General features: G+C 39.6%; 2 protein-coding genes and 1 long non-coding RNA gene across 7 annotated transcripts in view; 2 read left to right on the plus strand and 1 right to left on the minus strand.

Moving 5' to 3' along the window:
* Window positions 1-456: 456 nt before the first annotated feature.
* On the minus strand, window positions 457-14,432 carry LOC120722294. Its single transcript, XR_005693397.1, has 3 exons — window positions 14,332-14,432; window positions 5,539-5,552; window positions 457-469 (listed from the first exon to the last, which is right to left on the minus strand). It is a non-coding gene; the product is annotated as an uncharacterized LOC120722294 (long non-coding RNA).
* On the plus strand, window positions 2,549-12,089 carry mal2 (mal, T cell differentiation protein 2). The gene is made up of 4 exons (XM_040013229.1): window positions 2,549-2,862; window positions 4,912-5,082; window positions 6,769-6,960; window positions 9,449-12,089. The coding sequence occupies exons 1-4, from the start codon at window positions 2,722-2,724 to the stop codon at window positions 9,518-9,520; spliced, it is 576 nt and encodes a 191-aa protein (XP_039869163.1). The 5' UTR covers window positions 2,549-2,721; the 3' UTR covers window positions 9,521-12,089.
* The window catches only part of LOC120722289 (protein MTSS 1-like), a 46,828-nt gene continuing 44,453 nt past the window's right edge, over window positions 12,346-14,720 (plus strand). For 4 of the 5 annotated variants that reach the window (XM_040013219.1, XM_040013225.1, XM_040013224.1 and 1 more), the window contains exon 1: window positions 12,346-13,271. In XM_040013219.1, the coding sequence (XP_039869153.1) occupies window positions 13,200-13,271 (72 nt within the window). In that variant the 5' untranslated portion in view covers window positions 12,346-13,199. The remainder of the gene's footprint in view (window positions 13,272-14,720) is intronic. The other variant, XM_040013223.1, reaches the window with a different exon arrangement.

The raw sequence follows: 14,720 nt of genomic DNA on the forward strand, positions 1-14,720 counted from the left end.
AGGCCAAACTCAAAGAAAAATGGTAAATGGCCTGTATTTGTATAGCGCTTTACTAGTCCCTAAGGACCCCAAAGCGCTTAACACAACCAGTCATCCACCCATTCACACACTGGTGAAGCTACATTGTAGCCACAGCCACTCTGGGGCGCACTGACAGAGGCGAGGCTGCCAGACACTGGCGCCACCGGGCTCTCTGACCACCACCAGTATAGGCAACGAGTGAAGTGTCTTGCCCAAGGACACAACGACCGAGACTGTCCAAGCCGGGGCTCGAACCGGCAACCTTCCGATTACAAGGCAAACTCCCAACTCTTGAGCCACGATCAAAGGCCAACCAAAACTAATGAAATATTCAGTTGGTGAAAATTCCATAATTTGTCTTGTTGGAATATGTTCAGAAGCTCGATTTCTGCATTCTGTCACACACACATAGCTACATAAACATTTCTTTTCAGAGAAAATAGCTGTACTATTTAATAGCAGAGACATGTAAATACTTTGCATTACATTTTTGAAACCACTACCTTAAAAGAGCTCCAAGCTACAGACAGAAATGTCAAAAATGTTACAATTTCCCCCGGTCTCCCCTACACTGACATAAGACATGGACTTTCAAAGTAAAACAGGAATCAAGAAAAAATTCACAAAGACGCAGACTTGACACTGAACTGAACCTACACTAAACACGAGGGCACAAAAACAAACCTAAGAAATAAGCCCTTAACCAGAAAAAACTGAAACATAGATTTATAATATTCAAAACAGGATAACTAAAGAATCAGAACATAAACAATAATACAGAAAAATACCAAAATACAAGAAACTGAAAATGCTGGGTCAAAATGACCCAGATCCGTGACAATAATCTGTACACGTCTATCATCGTCATCATTTCGGAGATCATTCCTGATGATGTCACCCTAATATTGAACTTAAGCAACCGCTTATAAACTGTAAACCAATGCCATAAAAAACTTTTAATAATTACTTAATATGTGACTGTATGTTGTCATGGCATTTTTATAATATTGTGTGGTGCATCTATTTTAACTGTGTAAAGGGGATTTATGTAGTAAAAAAAAACAACAACAAAAAAAAACAATATTTAAATTAACTGTCCCTGCTTTTTTTTGTCATTTGTGATTTAAAGAACACCCTTTATATCTTCTTCCACTACTTCTAAAGCAAACAATAGCACCGGCAAATGGTAGATTTATTTTATGTCTCATTAATTACACATTACATAACTAAGTAAACCTTTACAGATGATTCGTTTTTAAATGCCTTCCCTACTTTTCATATTCGATTACTAAATTTTATTCGGGCCATACTGCTTCTGTGAGTCAAGCTGAAGTGAATAGTGCCTTTTTAGAGGTCATATCAGTGCTGGCTCACATAACACAAATCCTGGCTAATCATTAACAGTGGCTTTTCAAAAGAACCTTCTCTTTTCATCCACAGTTGATAATAACAACCTTGTGATCCACCAATTTCAACAAATTACTCCTCAACACTCATCTTTTCAGACACACTTACTACAAGCAAGTGTGTGTCGGTTTAGAAATCAGTGCTTTTATCTCTTTGGTTCTTACGTCATTGCTTAAACTAATATTTACTTTTAAAGCTTCTTTCCTCCTGCACTATGAAGGTTAACCACTACCTGCACTACTGCTTCTTAGCCCATATTTCTTTTGTAACACGGATTAGTGAGTGTCTAGTCATGACTCCAGCTATCAGATTTTTGCCTCTCCCTAATACTCTAATAGCTGTGGTGCCTGCCTGCCTGTGGCCGTTCACACAGAGGGAGTAAAGCGCTCCAACAGAGCGATTCAGCGTTGTGTTAAATTGCTGCCTTCACTTTGCGTTAGATTTATCTAAATCGCAATAAGAGCGTTAACCTTTACCTTCATTAATAACAGCAGAGATATGTGAAATTGACAGTGAGGGTGTGGAGAGCTTAAAAGCCAGATGAACAAACTAAAGAAATAAAGGAGTGACCTATCTATGGTTGTATCATCATCAGGCTACACACCCTTGAGCATTTTATGACCTTTCTGAAAGTCAGTACTAACTTAAATGCAACTAGAAATCGGACATAACAGTAGCTCTTTTACTATTGAGTCAAACCCACTTGTCAGTCTTTTGTATATGAATAAATACATTTACTTGTTCTGGGCAAAAGCTACTGTGTATCCCGAGCCTCACAAAGTAATAATTCAAAGCTGGATCACACGATTATTTGTGTTCTATCTTCTGTTCTTAATATAGCTATTCGTAGCGTATACATATCAGTTAGAACTTTACACTTCCCTTTAAAATAAGTGATTTGTTGCCCGGACCGTGAGATTAATTCACTGTTACTATTTTTTATTATTATTAGTAGTAGTTGTGATACTAGTAAAAGTTTTTGTTCAGCTTGAACCACTGCATGTATAACCCAAATCTTGTTTTCAAAATAAATCAAATAGTCAGTTTTGGAGTTCAGGCGTTCCAGTGAAAGATTGGCTCTGGGCGCACAAGCTTCCGTGATGTCCTTGAACGCAGCGCGGTCTTCCAGGGAGTGGCCCCAGCACCTGTCCGACCTGTTCTGGGGATATATGACGCCTGAGGAATTTCTCTCGCTGTCACGGTCCTTTGTTTAACGGGCTCTTTTTAGTGGGAGACGAGAGGGCGAGAGAGAGAGAGGGGGAAAGAGAAAGGGGGCAGACAGAAACAGGAGAGATGTCGGAACCAGCCGCCAACCCCGCTGTCAACCCCGCTGTCAACCCCGCTGCCACCTCGTTTCCAACGGCAACTATTACTTTACCTTTGGGACCGGGCGTGTTGAGGACCTATTCCGGAGCCCTCCTCTGTTTAGAAATAGTAAGTGTTGTTTTTATATTTAGAAAGGAGAGAGCGAACAAAAGGTGCACCTGTTGGTTTTATTCGTACATTTATCAGTGACCTCAATGTGTGTGTGTGTGTATAGTCACTTTGTCTTTATTAATAATTGATGATTCTTGCAGTTAAAGTCCAGTTAGACATTTACTTGTAGAATTTTTTTCCTCCCATTTCTCTCCCTTTTTTCTTTCTCAGTGTCGTTGTCAGCGCTACGCACTGTGACTCTTCGTCACGGTGATTCCTTACCAGCAGCTCTGTAACTCTGCTGGTCTACGAGCGTTATCTCCTTACGAACTATTTATGACTTTAAGACTTTAATAAGTGAGCAGATAACTTCTTGTTTGCATCTGCAGTGCCAGCAGTGAAATGCATCCTATAACTCGGCAAGGTGACCTCAACTCCACCTTTACATGCGTCCTCTAATCTTGGTGGTTATTTTACTAATTGTCTGTCGCAGATACAGCCTTATTAAACGCTCCTTCAGTCTGCCAATTTTTTCTTGTGACTGATATCAAACTTTGCTAATGCTAAAGGTGTTTCCACTGAATAAAACTTGTCATTATCAACGCTAGTCTTTCTCCAGAATGAGTCATTGTAGCTATGGCAGTTTGACTTACATTCTGTTGCCGATCGGTATCCAAATGCTCCAAGCAGCAACAACATATGCATCCTCATAGTCTGCTTTAAAACTTGCTGTACCTTGAAAACAATAAAAACAGATTGCTTTTGTCAAGAAACAAAACTGACTGTAGCCTCAGGGTGTGTTTCAAAAGAACATTACAATATCATTTAAATCACTTTTAAGAATGCACAGGCTGATGCAGTAGTATAAAATAATATGTTTTGCTGACTCGCTGCCCTCATGTTACCTCTAAAAGAAAATGGTCTAAGGAATTTGCACACTGTGACGCAAGTAGATGAGATAGTAGATAGAAGCAGGCTCATTCAAAGCAGCCTTGCTAATGCAGTGAAAAAAAAATAGGAATAACTAGAGCTGGGCGATATGACCCAAAATTCATATCTCGATATTTTTTAGCTGGATGGCGATATACGATATATATCTCGATTTATTTATTTATTTATTTTAAAGCCATAAGGTAAGAACAAAAAGAGAGTTTAGTCAAAGCTGTGTCCCAGATGTCAATCAGGCACTTTTATTAACATACAGCATAGATGTACATGAAGAAATTACTCAAAAATAAATTATCAGCATTTATTAAATAATAATGCTCCATAAATAAAAGAACACAATGTTGTTTTTGTGCATAACAAAAAGCTCACAATTGTGCAGTCAAAATGTAAACTAAAAGACGCTGAGCATAATAACAAAGACAGACAGATTTCACAGTTGCTCTGTTCCCAACTTCTACTGCGTGACTGACAGCCTGGAGTTTGAAATCCTCTTTGTAACCGTGTCTCTTAACAGGTGCCATTTATGGTCCTTATACACACACACACACAATACGGTAATATTACGTTGAAGCACAGTATTACTCCGCGAGGCTCCATTACGGTAGCCGTAATGCTCCGACAATCCATCAAGCGGTGCGGCTCCGTAGCTCACCAAAGTCGTACTAAAACACTTTTTTGACAGATTGCACATAAGGTGCACTGTCGAGTTTTGAGAAAATGAAAGGATTTTAGCTCGTTAGCGCGGTTAGCTCGCTAACACGTTGACGCCGTCCAGCCCCACGCATGGGGCGATCCGCGGTAACTCGTTAACAGAGATTTGCCGTGATCATCTTGTCATTGCCTGCAGGTGAAGCTATGGGGGAGGGGGAGTTGTGCTCAGTGAAGGAGAGGCGAGGCCCAGTAACGCAGCGTAGAGACAAAAATGGACGAAAGAGAGGCAAACTTGCGGCTCCACAAGTATAATTATAACGTAACATAGACTATATCGATATAAACGATGTTGTCGCATCTTATATCTCGTATGAAAATATATCGATATTTTTTAAAAACTCGATATATCACCCAGCTCTAGGAATAACTGCGTCCGTCACTAATGCAGGTTCTTGTGTGTGTCCCCAGTTATTTGGTGGTCTAGTATGGATCCTGGTGGCGTCGTCCAATGTGCCGGTGCCCCTGCTGCAGGGCTGGGTGATGTTTGTGTCTGTAACCACCTTCGTTTTCTCCTCCGCCTACCTCGCTCTCCTCATCACTGGTTTGGCTGACCGCATCAATACTGACTGGAACTTCTTGGTAAGCTGTTGATAGATTAGTTTGTCAAGCTTCCTGTCTGTCATCTTCTTTTTCTTTCGGTTGGTCCCTTTTGGGGTCGCCACAAAAGATCACCTGCCTCCGCATCACCCAATTCCTAGCATCCTCTTTTAAACATGCAACTTGCACATTCATTTTGAGCCCCCTCTATAATGCACTCAAATGAAATATTTAAATATTTACCAAGGTTTGGTGTGCGATAAGTAAATCAGAGAGGCTCTGACTCGATCTGGAAAAGCAGCAAAGTCACATATCATAAACTGCTATGAGATAGCAGACAGTGATCTGAAAGAACCTGTAAATGGAATAATTTAGTTTAAAAAGAAAGGCAAGCCAGTGGGTTAAATTTAACCACTGGTTAATGTGTGTTTGTGGCATGCGCACTGGAGATCTGTTTAAGTGGGAAAACTGCAATCCAGTCAGTTTTACTGCATAGACGGTATTTTAGCAAACTGGTGCATTGAAGTTTCTACATATCAAACAAAGACTCCCTTCTTAAAGTTGAGTCAGTAAACCTGTTTAGACCATTGCACATTGTTGTATTACAATAGACTAATATACGTATCACAGCTGTTGTCGGTTTTCTGTTTAGCTGGTTGAGCTAGCTGTTGAGTACAGTCTCCTTTATTGCATCTAAATTAATAGGCTTTGTCAGTGTGACTGCAGGTAAATTGTGTAATGTTCATTCGTTTGTTTTTGTTGTAGATATTCGGTCACATCTGTGAACTGTTCAAATCTTTTACATTTTTAACACACTAGAGAACTTGGAAAATGACACAAGACATAGGGCTTTGAATCAATGACAAAAGGCAATGCAATGTTCACAAATGTATCGTTTATTTACCTTGACTCTCGCAGGATTTATGGATTCCCTTGTTGGGTTATGCATCACTTTATATGGCCCACTGAGATCCACTGAGATAACTTCTTCATTTTACAATCACTCAATCGCTTTAAAGTGAAATGAGCAAAGTTTCAAGACATGTGACTGAAGATGCTACCCAGGACTGGATCAAAACATTGAGCAGTCGAATTGAAGTAAAACATATAAATCACAGCAAAGGAATCCCCCAAAAAAGTTTAATTAGTGCAATAACTATGTTATGATGTTTAAATATAAGTAAAAATGCCAGAAGTTGTGCCTTGTTCTTGTGTTGTCATTATAAAGGACCCATGTCTGTGTCCAGTCTGGGCTCTCAGACAGAGCCACGCTGGCCTGAGGCTCTGAGCCCCGCCCCAAGAGCGGCTTGTGGTGTTGTTTGTTTTCATCTGAACAATGAGTGACATGGATGATGAGCTCACACTAAAACACAACAAAGACCTGCCTGTAGATCCACGAGGCTCACCGAGTCGGCAGCACAAACTCTCATTAAACATCTTTACACTGCACTAGTTTAAATCACTTCTTGCACCGTCTTGTATGCCTCTCTTTGTCAATATAATTTGATATATATTCCAAAGTGCAAGAGGCCACGGTGACTAGAACACTGTTGTGCAAGTTGGGCTTTTATTTATTCCCATGTACTGGCATAAGGACCGAGTAATGAAATCTAAGCTGTTCAACAATTTTATCAAAAAAAAGAAGAAGAAAAAAAGAAAACTCTTGCCTGTAGTTGTTTATCCCTGAAAGCTAAAAGTGCATAATGTGTTTCCTCTTCTTTTTCTCAGGATCTTTTTTACCATTTCATAGCTCTCCTCTTCTACTTTGCCGCCTTTGTGTTGGAGGCAGCAACAACAGCAGCAAGTACAGCAGCTGTCATCAAGATTCTACCAAACCAAACCACATGCATATTGAAACCTCGCGGCAATATTTTGACATTCCTGGATGGCAGGCAGTACAGTATTAATGTGGTAGCCACGGTAAGTCCTGTATATGTTGTCACATTCAGTCTCTGATATTGCAAGTGTTGTTGAAAGATTAAAAGAAATGTAATGTTATAATTAGTGCTGTCAATAGATTAACTAATTAATCGCACAATTTTCTGTAATTAATCGCAATTACCTGATCAATAGCCTAATTGCAATTACTTAACTTTATATTTAAGCTTGTAACTGACATTTATGCAACATAATGAAGTAAATGCAGAATAAACACAAAGACTTTTGGGGAGGACCTTCAAGTCCTTGACACGAGGAACCAAAGCTATGTAAAGCGTGTGTTCGCAACGATTTTAATAGGTCTGAGGTTTGTTGCAATCCACTTGGCAATTGCGTCAGTCAATATGTCCGAGGTAGACTTACTGAGTCCCCGATGCTCCGTGAGTGGTTTGTCGCAGCTGGGTGACGCATTAGCCAAAGTGCTAGCAGCATCCCCGACTAACATATGCTTCGTGTCAATGTGATATTTTAAGCTGGAAGTGCTTCGGTGAAAAGAAAATTCCTTCCTGCACAATGTGCATAATACTTTGTGTCGGTCGACTGTTCCGTCTTGTTATTTTTTAATACTCAAATTTCCCATCGAGAGGGCCAGTGTGCGTTTATCACCTTCAGCTGCCCGTCACTACCAGATCAACTGCTCATTTGCGCATGTGCGAAGGTAACTCTACTTGGACAAACTGCCCGACAAATGCGTTGACAGAAACTCTTAAGGGATTTTGAGTCATCCTGCACTCCAGATGCGTTAATTGCGATAAAAATTTTAATCGTGTTGACCGTGATGGCGGATTAATTTGTGTTAATGTGGTAATTTTGACAGCACTAGTTATAATATAGTTGCACGACTGCCAGCAACAGTACATGTGGTTTTACAGAAGGTCCATTCATTATAATTACCCCTTGCTGCTTTGGTTTTGGACATAGACTGTATATAAAAGACGAACATTCTTAAGTCAGTCGCTTTCTAATGGCCAGCAGGGGGGAATTCCTCTGGTTTCACAAAGATGCCTGTCTGTATAGAAGTCTGTAGGAAGTGGTCCTCAGCCCCTTTGATCTGCCACCTTATGACCTTGTGGTCCCATTAGGCTTGAAAAGCAGGATAAAGACACTAGCCTATCATCATGCCGTGTTTCCTTGCTCACCATGTCTGGGTTCAAAACCTCAGTACAACAACAGAGAAAATGCTCAGTTTGAGGCTTCTCAACTAGGGATGGGTATCGTTTAGGTTTTATCTGATACCGGTGCCAAATCGGTACTTTTGAAACGGTGCCGGTGCTCAAACGGTGCTCAAACCGGTGCTTAAAGAATGGAGAACACAAAATTGGTCCAAAAACCTCTCATGTTCAGCTGTTTTTTGTAAAAATATAACAATGTTAGCCTTTTCTGCAGCTATGGGGCATATATGGTATCACTCTTGGCTGGAAGCAGTGCTTAAACAATGGAAAAAACACAAACTTTGTCCTAAACCTCTCATGTTTAACTGTTTTCCACTTTTTCTTTGGTCATTTTAGCCTTTTTAGCCAGGGTGAAGGGCGTATCTGCCATCAAACAAGAGGACAGCCGCATGTAGCTATGATGATGTTTGCTAGTTCACCTTACATGCATTAATGTAATAACGTGGTTAGCCTACTCAATGTAAATTAGCTACTCACGCAGAGAAGAACGGCTGCTGCTGCCATCATCCGTCATCATTTCTGCTACACTGGCAGGGCTAGGGGCCAGGACTCTCCTCTTCGTGTTTTTGGGGGATGTTGCATAACAGGCAACCCACCCGCAGTAGATGTGCTCGGTGTGAGGTCTCGCAGCAAGCTATCAAATACGGCGCATTTCTGGGCTTTTAAAAAAAAACGCTATGCGTCGCCAGCTGTTTAATCGGATTCTTGGTGTTACCTCCTTTGACAGTATCACAGTATCAGCTTAAAGCACTTGTTGCAGGCTGCTGAGTTTGCATATTTTGCTGTGAAGTACAGCCAGACTTTTGACCGCTTCGCCTTGGACATTTTTAATCTGTAGCTCTGCTCTAACAGAACGTACGTACCTGGCCCCGCCTACTATCCTCGGAAACGTAAAATGATTGGCTAGAATCTAAAGTGTATCACAGCTCAGGAAAAAAAAGCACCAAAATAAAGCACCGAAATGTGCGCTGCTTTTCGGTCTGGTTACTACCGTTTATGTCAGAACCGGTGCCATCATGGCACCGGACACCAGTACCCATCCCTATTCTCAACACTTCTTCACTAACCAGTGAGTGCTGTCATGGTGACTTTGTCCACCTTTTACATACAGCCTGTGGTTTGCATTTAGATTTTTGCATACAGCTCTTGGTAACGTGAAAGCATGTGTCATGTTTTATAAAGAGAAAAGAGCATCTGTTGTGCCCAGCTTTTAGCTGGAACTGCCAGGCTATAATATTTGGCCTGGTAGTTCCATAATGGCCATAATGTTGGTTAACCCCCTTTCTTCTCTGTCCCAGATATTTGCTTTTGTGGTGACACTATGCTATGGCTGCAGTATGGTGATGGGCTTCAAGAGGTGGAGGAAGTAACCGCGAAAATGGACACAACTTGATTTTCCAACTTCCTGCTTCATAACTTCGACATGTATTAAAACATGAGCCACATTGTGCAGTGCTCCTTAGAGAGCTCTGCTACTGAGTTCGGCAAAGCGCACACTGTTATTTCCTATTACGACGCTCTTGTCAGAAAGTGATCACCACATCAAAGCTACGGTGGAAAAATATAGATGACAAAATTCTCAGCCTCAGACAAAACATCTGGCAAGATGTCTGGATGTTAATGTTTCTGCAGTAATTTATTTTGAGATATCGAAATCATGAGATTCACGTAAATTCACACAGGGCTGATAAAGGTATTTTGAGGACATGGATAAAGAACAGTACTTATAGGGCTCGTTATCAGCGTATAGATTTGATTTATTAACCGAGAGTTTTGCAACTTTTGATGCTAATCACTCAAAATTGATATGGGAAGATAAGGAAAGCTGTGAGTGGTTATATTGCACAGGACTGTGAAACTAGTGAGGGTCATTAAAATAATTCAAATGATGCTCGAGTTTTGTTTTCCTCCCTGCTACGTTAAGCAAACAGATAATGTCCCAGTTTCTAAATCACTGCTTCACTGGAAGAAACAATTCCCATTTTTAGTTCCATTACAAATATTAGATTAGATTACTTTGATGGCACAGTATGTTTCACAGACTACAAACAGCAGGCATATTCTTAATCCCAGTGTCGCTGACTTACCTTGGTGCTAAGGCGCTGTGAACTCTGATTTTAACACTGCTGTCATGAAATGTTCATGTGGCTTAAAATGAAGGTGGATCTGGTGTTTGAATGTCTTAATATTTTTGATTGAATGTTTTTCAAAATATAGTAACCTACTGCAGACTTGGTCATTACTGGTAATGTAGCTGACTTCAGTGACTTACAGATAAATAAAATCAATAATTTAACCTGTTCATTCATTTTTGTTAAAAAGTATATTTTAAATAGAATGTTTTAATATTTGACCTTAATACTTAATTGTGTTGATGCCTTATTAAACCGCTTAAATGAATAACTATCTTACTCGGTACGTGATTTATGATTTGTTTTTGCTGCATACTTTTGTTTGTGTTAGGTAACTGGAACATATTGTTAATTTAAAATAGTGTTACATTAATATGTTTTTGATTGTTTGATATTTTAAATGCATTTTAGAGCAACAAATAAAAGTCGTAAATTAAAAAAAATAAAACTAACTTGTCTGTCACAGTCAACAGTTTGTTTGTTTTTGGGGGTTTTTAATATTGTAATTAAGAGTTGCCAAAGTCAGAACATTTTAAATTACAGTGCAGGGTTTTATGAACGCACGAGTCTTGTTGCTGGGAGTTTCAATTATCATGTATAAGCTGGTTTTGACTCTTTTCAACTGTATGAAACCCTCCAAGTCCTCACTCTGACAGTTGGAGTTCTGTCTCCATCTTTTCCATCTATATATTTTAGCAAAATGTTTCTCAGTCTAAAATAACGAGGCTTTATTGTATTTACAACCTACACAAAAATGTCCCTGCTTGTGTAAAATTCTAATCAGTAGAGCTAATTGTGATGTGATTATTAGCGGATATTTTTATTTTATTTCGTAATATTACATTTCCAGTTCCAGTTACCTTAGATACAAGTATATTTAAAAAGAAATTCAATTCTACATAATAGAACATTATTAAAAGTCATTTAGCCTTACAGGTGTTAACGTTGGGTAAATACAACCTCAGATGAACAAAACATGACATGTCACAGTGTTCCATTAATTATTTAACAAAAACTAAGTCAAAATACAAAAGCAATTTGTAGAGGAAAAAAAGCTCCCTTCATCCAATAGCTATTACTGTTCACCTGATAGGTTTCTGTATGACTTTATCAGTCTCTCACATTGTTGTAGAGCAACCCACTCTGAAATTGCTGGCATATCCACTCTTGAGAACATTGTGGTATCACGTTAACACACATCCAGACCGGTAAACTGACATAACCTTTGCTTTTACAGAAGTTCCCACACTTGCAGCACTTGGCTGTTAGTTTCCTATTAATTCCTATGGAAGCAGTAACAAAATTTTTCTACACACTGCTTCTGCATTTTTAGCTTAGTTTTAGCTGAATAAATAATGACACACTGTAATATGTGTTTTTGTTCATCAGAGGCTGCATTTGCCTAATTTTAAGATCTGGTACGGATCAGATGACTTATTATGACCTGATATGCAAAACATTATAACTGAAAGGGTGTACTTTCCTTTGCAAGTCATTGTCCTGTATCTGTCTGAGATGAATTATTTCACAGGGCTTACTGGATCTTACAAAGTGTTGCTATAGTATATTTTTTCTAATACATAGTTATACATATTTTATTTCACTGTTACTCTACTACTACAGGATGCATATATAAGTCCTCTATGTTTCAAAATGTATCAGCTTTTGTGTTGAGAATGATTATAAACTTTTCAAGATGTATTGAATAAAGAGTATGAGTGCGAGTAAACTGCAATTTCTGCATGGAAATACAGCATATTCAGCATATTTCCCTCCTGGATTAATAAAGTCCCTTGCGGTGATTTTATCTTGTGATTTTTATTTCGACCACTAGATGTCGTGCTTTGCTAATAAAACTGTTGTGATTTGTTGCGTCACTTTTCTAAATTAACATATCCTAAACTATGTTCAGTTTAAATAGCAACTGAATTTGCACCAACAAGAATGTATGATGATGTATTTTTGAAATAATTTGCTTTATCACTGCGGTCTCAATATTTTCGAAGTCAAACTACATTTATAGGAAATAAAACATTTTTGAAACACGTTTCTGATTCATTGAAATAACACGTTCAGTCGTTGTTTCTGTGCTATTTGAACTAAAAATTAAACAAACAAACAAACAAAATCAGACTTGCTTAAGGATACGCTAGAAGTCACTTGTAAACGTGCGTTACTTCACCTGCACATCTGCAGTAGCCTAAATCGGAAGTAACAAGACTCCTTCGTAGGTACTTCACAATAAAAACCAAAAATAAAAACCTTGAGCTACCACCAGGTCGTAGTATTCAATTTTAAATTATGTTCGATTGGTTATTTGTGTCTATTAATGATATAATTACAACGCCGAACGAGCTATGACCTTAGATCCTCCAGTAAGTTGATGCTTTATTTTGATGACAAACAGGCGATCGGAAGTGCACTTTTTGTATCTTTCGGCTAGGCTTGACGGCTCGTTACTGCTTTTTCTCCCTCTCAGTGTTGTTAAGTAAGGGCAAACCTCGGGTGTCGATATTAAAGCTACCTGTCAAGCTGCGGAATAACGTTATCAGCTGAACATCGTGGATTATATGCGTTTCGATTAGCAGACTTCCAAACAGTATCTTGGCGCTTCAGTTATGGATATGAGCGGGGCGGCGTGGAGGGGAGAGGGGGATTTAAATTTCTTTTCGTCCCGACAGCTTCTTTTGATTTGAAGTAGTTACGGTGCACCTCAGCAGAATAAAACGGCCAGTGTTTCCTCGCGATAAAAGTTACTAGAGCAGTCGACGTTATTTCTCGCGGGTTTGCTTGATTTTTTTTTTTTACGAATCAGTTTTAGGGTTGTGTAGAGTTTGTGTTTTTCGTGGAGAGCGGAGGAGGTGAAGTGAAAACGGCTCTCGGAGTCGGGACTGACCGCTGGAGTTGGTCCTGAAAAATGGAGGCTGTTATCGAGAAGGAATGCAGCGCGCTCGGAGGACTCTTTCAAACTGTTATCGCAGACATGAAAGTAAGCCTTTTAAACTTTACACTATCACTTAATTTATCAAAGAGCCACATCCAAAACATAACTAGCTACTTGACTCCCCTAACAGCAGCCTGGTAACTGGTAAACGAGAGCCGTGGTTGGTTAGCTAAGTTTAAACTTACACTTAGAGCCAGGCTTTTGATCTCAGCTTAAAATCAACCCTAACCTCTTGTATGCATTTATACGAATAGAAAAATGATTTTCACTTGATGGTTATCAGCTTGTGTGGCCATAATGTAAATTGCCCTGCTTCTTTTGTTTTGCTTTTTTGCGGTATGTGTTTTGTTACGTTTCAATGCAGTCTTCTTATTTGCTCCAGTTTGAAGCAGATGTAGTGACCAACATTAAAGGCTAACTGGGGCAGTCACAAAACTAGGGCGTCTTGTTTTGATGTTATTTTTTGACAGAGCTTGGCTGATGAGACAATTAGCTGATTCCCCAGCTGTTGTGTTTGCCTAATGGAATGCCCGGGGACCTAGCTGTCAGTGTAGAAACCTACCCACAGGGTCTGAAGGCTCTGACATGGCCTGCCTGATGGAGTCAGAAAGTTTGTTATGAGACCTTCTTCACGCCTCACTCCCTGCTCCACTGAATTTTTGTTTTTGGTTGTCAGGCCACTCTGCTTGCAAGGTAGTGCCAATAAAACATGTGCAAATGCACGTAGTAATCTAAACAAAAAAGATTCAAATTCCCATTGTCTTTTATGGCACAGCTGATGAAGATATGCCTGCCTACTGTAACCTTTCACAGTATGTAAGCCTAATCTGTTGAGGAGTGATGGCAGGATAGGGTAGATGCAGGGGAAGCTCATTCGTCTTGGTGATGTTTAGAGAGAGAGTCAACAGGAGGTTTGCAGAGGGGACCAGGATGACACGATGAGAGAAGATGGGCAGAGGTGATGTAAGGGTGACTGCATTATTCAAAGAATGATAGAGACCATCCCTAGTCTCTACTACCAGGAGTAGTAGAGACTAGGGATGGTGTTTGGGTGTAAAGTTTGACAGCATAACATAACATTCCTCAGGCCTCTGACAGTAGTAACACATTAAAGAGACCAAGTGGCCTAATCCGTCGTCAAGAGGAGCTAGTAAGGGAGCACAAGATAAAATGATGACTATAGCATGAGCACATGTTTGCCATTAATGGTTTTGATAAAAGACTCTTCAGCTATTTTCAGCCCGGGACCTGAATTAGGAAACATTTAAAGCCCCCCTATTGGGAACCAGGCTCATTATACCATAGTATTAGAGCTAAAAGACATCTCTGACCCATTTTGAAATCTAACACGCGCAGGCCGTCATTGAGCCCATTCCTGTTTTTCAGTTAAATGTGTCTGTGCAGGAAATATTGAACAAAACATGGGTGAAATGAAAGCCAGATTCTTGGGAGAGCCAATGATTTTCATTTGCATACAACTGATTGATTCATTTT

The sequence above is a fragment of the Simochromis diagramma genome, unplaced genomic scaffold, assembly GCF_900408965.1.
Source record: "Simochromis diagramma unplaced genomic scaffold, fSimDia1.1 OVJJ01000618.1, whole genome shotgun sequence".
Taxonomy (NCBI): Eukaryota; Metazoa; Chordata; class Actinopteri; order Cichliformes; family Cichlidae; genus Simochromis; species Simochromis diagramma.

What these genes read in the sequence shown, in the direction of transcription:
- mal2 (XM_040013229.1), top strand. Translation starts at nt 2,722, where the DNA reads ATGTCGGAACCAGCCGCCAACCCCGCTGTCAACCCCGCTGTCAACCCC. An exon ending in CCCTCCTCTGTTTAGAAATA is followed by an intron (nt 2,863 to 4,911) that starts GTAAGTGTTGTT and finishes GTGTGTCCCCAG; the next exon opens with TTATTTGGTGGTCTAGTATG. An exon ending in ATACTGACTGGAACTTCTTG is followed by an intron (nt 5,083 to 6,768) that starts GTAAGCTGTTGA and finishes TCTTTTTCTCAG; the next exon opens with GATCTTTTTTACCATTTCAT.